Below are 8,967 nucleotides of genomic sequence, written 5' to 3' on the forward strand. Positions count from 1 at the left end.
TTCATTTTTTAAATGGACTAAAAAAAATAAGACAAACAAATTAATACATAGAAAATACTTATTCTAAAAAAAATATTTTTCAGTGAAAACATTTTGCTTCATACCATACACCGGAATGTAGCCTGTTTCGTCAAGTTTTAAAATTCAATCGTTTTATATTTTTTTCTTTTTTTTTTCTATTTTTTAAAAAAGTAGTTTTAATGAAAAAATATTTGAGTATTTGAAATTTTGACTAATCAATTGAAAAAACACTTGAACTAACGAAGAGTGTTTAACCAAACTTTTTAAAAAATTAAGCATATTTTTTCAAAATATACTTTTGGAGAAAAATTTATATGGCCAGTCAAACTTAAATACAAATTCAATAAGGCTGGTTAGTCTGGTTGTTAAGAAATGAAATATTGACCAATTAAAAACTTCCACATTTAGAAGCTGAAAGTTGTGGGGAAAATAAGGATGCTGAAGTGAATATGTGGTACACTACGAAATAGTAAGATTGAAAATTAGAATGTTTGGAATAAGGTTGAAGTGACCTCGAGTGAGGATAAGATGTGAAAAACGAGACTTACATAATATATAAAGCTAATTACCGTTCTGAGGCAATAGGGATTCGTGGCGCAATGGTAGCGCGTCTGACTCCAGATGAGAAGGTTGCGTGTTCGATTCACGTTGATGTTCAAACATCCTCAAAATTTATTCGGTCCCTTTCTTCTTTTCATTCTTTGGTGGCCATTCCAATTTTTCACTTTTTTGGTACTCCATCCATTCCATATTAGTAGAGCATGTTTCATTTTGCATGGTGTTTAAGAAATTATTAATGGAATGATCAATTCTAATGTATACTCTTTAATTTATCCATATTAATGAACATAAAGATAATTTGTTTAAACTTGTAAAAGAATATATTAATTGTAGGAGCAATATGAAAATTTTTTAATTAATTCTATCTTGATTTAGTAAGTGATAAATTAATTTAGAATATTTATTTTTAGTAAGATGACCAACTAAGAAAAGAGTAGAATTATGTGCGGACTCTCATTTTTGTCTATATACCAACTATTGGAGGGATGAATTGGTTGTTAAATTTGCTTAGAATTTTTAAAAATAGCTTTACATAAATATATGTAAGTTGAGTTGTTAATGAAAAAAAATATAATCCGCCCTCAATTTAGGTAAGAAAATGTTCAACTAGTTGAAAAAAAAAGTCGATGAATTATCATACACCAGAATTAATGATGTATAGTTGTGGTTCCACTATAATTATTGATTTGTCCTTGGGGCTTCCACTTTATGGTGAGGGAGATCAAATTTGCTTAGAACTATGATCTATTTTTTCATATCATGGGACACAAATTGGACCTAAATAGTTCGAAGCCGGAGCACTTTTTGATCAATTAAGATTTTGACCTGACTTGACCGTTTAGCATTTTTTTTTTTTTAAAAAATAACCCTACCCTACTCCGTTTATGTTATCAGCTGTATGAATATTGATTATTAGGTATAAACAATTACCAAGTCATTGTAGTGTTGGTGTTACGTGATATGATATATTGTATGATTGCTTTGTATACATTGTATATATACATTTTGCTGTTTGTTAGTTTAGTTGGGTTACTTTCATTTTTACGTTTGGGCCTATGAATACATTTACGGGGAAAGGATAAAAATAACACCTAAAACTAAAATAATTCCACAAAACTAGCACCTAAATTTAAAAATTCAGTAAATAGCCATTAAGGGATGGGCGCACATATTCCTCTCAATTCTACATCACAATTCGACCCTTTTCGTTTTATGTACTAGGCGACTTTTCATTTTTAATGGGCCCATATCTTTTCGGCTTCTTTTTTCCATTCTTTGTTTGCTTTGGGAAAGTGAGAGGAAACTGACAATTCTTTCCACTCTCTATGGATTGGAGGAAATTATTATCATCCAAGATTTTGACTTTTCAGTACTCAACTTGCTGACAATTACATTTCAATTGAAGTACTCCAACTTCGTGACTTTGAGAAAATATTACGAGTCCGTCTATCATATTTATATATAATAATTATACAGTTTCTATACATATACATATTCTATATAATATTATAGCATCTCTATACACATTCTATACAATTTTTAACTACAATTATTATTTAGATACATATTTTATACGACTCTATATAGTTTCTACATGCATTCTAAAAATGTATCAATCTAGTATAAGGGAGTATCAATTGAGTATATGGACATTGCAAGTGTATCAATGAAGTATAAAGGTGTATTAATGTGGTATAAAAGAGTATCAATTGGGTATAGGGACTGCATGTGCTTGCATAGAATTTCCTTTCTCATTTTTAAAAAGTGTATCAATATAGTATAAAAGTGTATCAATGTGGTATAAAAGTGTATCAATTGAGTATAGAGACTGCATGTGCCCAATTGGGCCAAATGACTAAAAATGGGAATTACTTTAGCTGACTGGCTACAGCATGTCCACCTTTTCAATTATGAGCCATTTTTTTTTTTTTAAATGACTATCCCATGTCCTTTTCCCTACATTTATTTAAGGAAAAATTAACTATATAAACTTATTAGATTGGTTATTAGAAATTATAGCAAAGCTTTTAAGTTTATAAGTTATAGCAACTTTTATTTAAAAAAAAGTAGTTAAAAAGATTTTTTTTGTTTTTTTTTTTTAAATACAAAAAAGTATTTACTGAAAAGGAAAATAAAAATTTAATACAACTAATATACAATTTTCTTTCCTTAAAAATAGTTAACCTTAATTACTAATATTAATCCATCCCCAAATCCCTTTAACCGTTTATATTTTCTCCTATTTTAATGCTTGCATTAAAATTTTCCATCTCATACACTATCTTTCTCCCTCTTTGTACACAATTAAATTATGACAGTAAACTTTGAAACATAATTTTGGCTTCTTCTAACAAATTGCTGAGGATTATTATTTGAAAGAAAAGCAAAAATAAGTATTTATTTTGATAACAAATATGAATTCTGATAATTTGTATTCAATCATGATACACCATGGAGGGAGATGAAATTCGTCAGGTATGTTACATTTTTTACGAAAATGGATATTTTGCATTCAAAACGAATTTAAAGAATTTTTTTTTTGTGTTTCTTCAATTCTCTATTGTTACATTGTTGAATTTTGTATAATATGATGATGATTTGAGTTTGTGTATGTTTATCAATTCCATGAAAAGTAAAATTGTTGTTTAAACAGGAATATCGAGGGACTTTGGTATTGATGGGATTATGTATGATGCAACTACAAATTACAAAGGATTAGAAGAAGCAATCACAACATAGCTGATGATAGAAACAACTTCAAATAAACTTGAAATAAGATACTTAGTAAGTGATAGATGCCCAACTATGGTCATACACAATGACAAAAGTGTGAAGGTCTATCTGGAACAGAAGAAAACAGCTGCTGATTTTTTCTTAAAATATCCATTGTACGTTACAACTATCGATATATTGGACGATCTAATACACCAAACTGAAGGAGCAATTGTTTGTGTTGGACAACATAATTGCAACGAAAAAAATCCAGAACGGAGAAAATTATTTTCAAAAGATTGTATTCGTTTGATTGGGTTAAGTCCAGAACTTGAAGAAGTTGAAGAAGAATGTGTGGATATAATTTGTGATGTAACAAATATCAACATAACTATAAAATAGACTTATAAGGATAAACAAATATTGGCTAATATTATGGAGTTGCACGCATTTGTGAAGCAGTTCTCGTATCGAACTGAAAGGTCAAGCGCAAGAAGGTAACAACCTGATTTTTTTTTGTGTATTAAATTGGATATAATAGTTGAATGTAAATCGGATATCAGCTTTTTGTGTATTAAATAGAAAATATTTTTTTAATCTAAATAGCTACTATTTGGTTTGTGTGGTGGATAACTGTATTTGGTTTCTTCGTTCTTCCAGAATTAACAAATTAAAGATTTTTAAGATACTAAAGTATTGTGACATTCATACATACTCAAAAAAAGATCAAGTCTATGCAAGGCGTCAAGGGATGACAAAAGTGGTAGCTGGACCGATTTTAGGTAATTATGTGGACACCAAAAGAATATACACTCCCAACGATATTGTTTCTGACATGATGAGGGAGCATGGGATTTTACTAAATTATCATCAGGCATGGCGTGCAAAAATCAAAGCAGTTAATATTCTGCGCGACGATCTTACCCAGTCATATCAAAAGATACCAGGTTATTTATATATGTTGGAAAAACATTATCTTGGATCTGTTGTCAGTTGGGAGAAAACTAAAGAAAATAGATTCTTGTATGCTTTTGTTGCATTGGACGCTTTCATTCAGGGATGAGAATATTGCAGGCCAATTATTGTAGTCGATGGGGCAGCTCTAAAAGCAGTTTACGGTGGAACTATACTGACTGCGAGCACGTTGGATCCAGGAGGTAATGCGTACTTTTTTAATTTTTTTTTTAAAAGGAAATCATATTAGTATTATAGTGCGTTGTATAATATTGGTATGTCTTATGTATGTATTTTGTTTGTTATGTTAAAAAGTAATCAACTAGTATATTATATGAAGTATGCCATGAATGTAGGTCATATACTACCCCTTGCTTATGTTGTGGTTGATTTAGAAAATATCGCATCTTGGATTTGATATTTTGATAAATTTAAGATTACATTTGGTGAAAGGGAAGGTATATGTATAGTGTCCGATAGAAACGAGAGCATTTGGAAGGCAACATCAATAGTATATCCCAATCTATCACATCATGCTTGCATTTGGCATTTGTGGTGCAACATAAAGGTAAACTTTCGTAAGAATCTTGAAGAATTGCATAAACTTTTTTTTTTTTGCAATGGCAAAGGCATACACTCTACAATAATTTGAAGAGTTAATGGGAAGGGTGGACCAAATAGATAAGAGAGTTAGAGGGTATTTATTATAAATTAGCCATTACAAATGGGCAAAGGTTCATTCTACTGTCAAACGGACTTGGACGATGACATCAAACATAGAGGAATCCATTAACAACACCAACAGAATAGCTAGAAGATTACCCGTGGTTTCAACAATGAATTTTATGAAGTTAATGGTTAAATCGTGGAATGCAAAACAACATGAGGAGGGAAAAAACACGTTAACAGGGTTGATAATCAAATATAATGATATTTTGACAAATAATTGTTTTCTTTCTTAGAAAATGATAGTAAGTCCTTTATCCATTACTTTATACATGATTTAAATTTTATGTTAATTGGTTTGTGTCTTAAAGTTTCTTCTGAATGCAAGTAAAAACATCAAATGAATTCCTGCATACTGTAAGTAATAAAGCAAAAATATTCATTGTTTGTTTGCGAAGCAGAAAGTGCAGCTGTCGAGAATTTCAATTAGACGAAATACCATGCTCTTATGATATGACTGCTATTACGTATAGAAACCAACATGGTGAGAACTATTTCTCACCTTACTACAACAACAAAAATTTCAGAGATGCTTATGTCATACCAGTTGAACCTCTTCCTTATGAAAGTACATGGGAAATATCACGTGAAGTGTTGGATGAAGTTGTATTGCCACCTGATTCAAAATGACCTTATAGAAGATCATGTTATGAAAGATGGAAAACACCAAATGAAGACAAATGTAAACGCTCAAAGGTTACATGTAGTAGCTGTCATCGTGAGGGGCACAATAAAAAGACTTTCCACAAATATGCACCACCTGCTTATGAGCGAATATGTGTTTCTTACTTTATTTTGATGTTAATATTTTTTTTAAAACGTTTATGATCAATAAATTTTAGTGTTAAGATTTGTGCTATTTTAAGTAATTTGTGTTTATGAATATTTATTTTTATTGGTTTTAAATAATCAAATTCTTGAGAGTTAGTGATTTCTTTTTCACTGATTATGACGGAAAATATTGTATAAAATATCTTTATCATGTATTATGTTTGCCTATAATGGTGTATTATCTTTATAATATATTATGTTGGATTATAATAGTGTCAGATATAATGGTGTCATGTGTGTTTAAAACCATTTTGGAGTTGAACCTTGAATGTACCTAATGAAGTATCATATGAAATCATTAAAAAGACATTGAGTGTACACCATAGATACTTAAGAAGTTCAAATCAACTAGTTGATAGTACGAAATATTGGTATGCAGGAATCAAAATGTTGCAAATCAAAAAATAACAACCTACTCCAAAAATGCATAGTAATGTGAAGTAGTTGCAACTTGGTAAGCAGGAATCGAAATGTTACGGCTCAGATTTAGAATCACTAGTGAATGTAATATCAATAACAAACAATACTTAATGAACAACTTTTTTCTATTGAATTCCCGAATAAGACCAACAAATACCATGTATAACAGCAGAATGCAACAAATGACAGTATCAAATCGGGTTGAAAATGATATAATCTACAAGAACTAATACAAGCACAAGAACTTCCCCAATTAAAAACGATGTTACTTTTAGTTCATCACATCAATAATATTCAACCAAATGGAACCAAAAATAATATAGAGTAATAACGAAAATTCTGGGTATTCTTGAAACTATTAGAAAAGAACCTACTACTTTCAAATAACAAAACATCCGTCAAAAATACAAGAACTAAACAAGAACGTCTACTACAATCTTGTTTTGTGACTGGTATTATCATGTTCTTGAACCTTCAAAAATGCTTCCCTAGATCTTTTGAAGCCACCATGCTTATTAGTAACATTTTTAGTTGCCTTACTTTCACTGATTGCTCCTGTCATGACCCGAACCGAGGCTCTAACCTTGATGGACATCCCGAACCATGAAGGTCCGAGCGCCCCTTCTAACTTGCAATCATAGACACCATTCATATACTAAGAGGAAATGAGGAAATACATAACAAAACGGAATCATGGTCAACTTTTATTTCAAACTACTCAATACTGAAATGAGTTCATAAAGATCAAAAACATCTACCACTAGTCTGCAAAATCTCTACTAACTGAAAATAACCTTTGTTTGAAGTCTGGGACAAGGCCCCAAGTTGGACCATGAATCAAAATAAAATAACAATGACTTATACATTAGGCCTTCCAGAATAAGAGAGGCTTACCAACTACAAATCTCTGACCAATCAATCTATATCTTAGCGGGTCCCTGAGTCTGAGCCTAAGATCCTGAAATATAGGGGGTTATTACAGATGTACTGGTACGCAGAGCAATCCAAAATAATGTATTTATATATAACATAAGTGAGAGCAATTCATAAAACATTTTACATATAATATATGAAAATACATGGGTACAATTCAAAGACTTTGAAATATTTTTTTGAAACCACGACTCACTCTTTGTCTAGGTGGTACACCCTATAAGTCTGATATTCCACGGGCTATATGGAGTCCTCCATTGACTCGGCGGGTAAGCCCCCACTGTGGCAAGTGTCTGAGTCTGATATGCCACAGGGCACTAGGCCAACGTATAAACCCTCTAGGGGACATAATAACCCGTATCGGTAAAACACAGTTTCAGGCAATGAGTTTTCTGAACTCGTGCCTTCTTCGGTAACCACCTAACATCTCTTAAGCCCATTTTTAACTTTTTTTGAACATGCATCTTTCAAAACTCAAAGTTTGAAAATCTAATTGAAATGTGCAAACCCTAATTATTTTTTCTCCTCTTGTATTTTAGAAGATGAATTAGGGGTTTTGGAGGAGGAAATAATGTACATTGGGGTTGAAATTCGTCTATAGATGTTTAGGGACTGTTATGGGACATGAAAGGACCGTATTACCCTTAAATAACACTAAAACGGAGCTTTTACACTGTTCTTCCCAAGATGGGCGATGCACAGCCCATAGCACAAGCCAAGCTGGGAAACGCACAGCCCATGGCATAGCCTTAAGTGGGCGTCGCATGCCCTATCACATAGTTTGAATAGTGTCTCATTCAAACACTCATAACTTTTGACTCCGGACTCCGATTGAAGAACGGTCGGTGGCGTTGAAAAGAAGATTTGAAGGGCTTTATTTTTTATATATAGTAGGCCCTCTAACACGTTATATACAAGAAGTTATGGTCGATGGAATTTGACCCAAGTTGAGACATTCATCAAAACTTAATCGATAGAAGAGTTTTCAACTCGTCTTTAAGTTAGGGAATTTTGTGACCTAAATTCATAATTAGAGGTATTAACATACTATAGGATTGATCATCACACATTTATTAACAAAGAATCATTAGGTTCAGGTCTATACGCCTGGAAAAGATGGTTCAAACTTTAGCCCGAAAGTACGGGGTGTTACATTATCTCCCCCTTGGGATCATTCATCCCCGAATAATGGGTAGGGACTTTTTGAAACTCTAAAAGTGTAGAATAATGAATGTAACATCGTATTGAACATTTTTCCTCAATAAAATATGTGAAGGCATCAAATGAGCTTCATGATAACCCCTAGGAAAACGTGTAAGCACGAAATATGTGGTAATGAAACTTTACATAGAGATGATCGTGCACATGAGTTCCATGACTCATTATCATCACAACCTAAGGTATGAGTCTATTTGGTGATCATAGTCCTGATTTACATTGATACTAATCATGAAATAGGATTTTACGGAAGATAGGATTAGAATTATTCTCTACCTTACAAGGTACCATGAATAGACTTAAACTTAGAGGCACTAATCGTCTACACCCCAAACAATAAATAGCATACTTCACACTCTCCAACTTACAATTCTCCAATCACACATCTAGCCATAAGAATTTGAGTCCCACTACTTAGTACTTCTATGTTGAAGCCTAACTCGGAGTTAAAAGGTGCTAACTTAAGCTACAGGACCTACAGGACCCTGTACTTTACATCCCTTTAAGAATATTTCTTCACCTTATCACTACCTTCAAACACCCTCGGGTTTTAATTTAGAGAGTACTAACCACATAACACATAGGTTTGTG

At 32.0% G+C, this 8,967-nt stretch overlaps 1 protein-coding gene across 1 annotated transcript; it reads left to right on the forward strand.

Moving 5' to 3' along the window:
* Positions 1-3,729: 3,729 nt before the first annotated feature.
* LOC107856079 lies at positions 3,730-5,604 on the forward strand. The gene is made up of 4 exons (XM_016701071.2): positions 3,730-3,791; positions 3,955-4,241; positions 4,352-4,451; positions 5,376-5,604. Exons 1-4 carry the CDS (start codon positions 3,730-3,732, stop codon positions 5,602-5,604), a joined length of 678 nt encoding a protein of 225 aa, XP_016556557.1.
* The last annotated feature ends 3,363 nt before the right edge of the window (positions 5,605-8,967 follow it).

This window comes from Capsicum annuum, chromosome 1 (genome assembly GCF_002878395.1).
Source record: "Capsicum annuum cultivar UCD-10X-F1 chromosome 1, UCD10Xv1.1, whole genome shotgun sequence".
In the NCBI taxonomy this organism is placed as follows: Eukaryota; Viridiplantae; Streptophyta; class Magnoliopsida; order Solanales; family Solanaceae; genus Capsicum; species Capsicum annuum.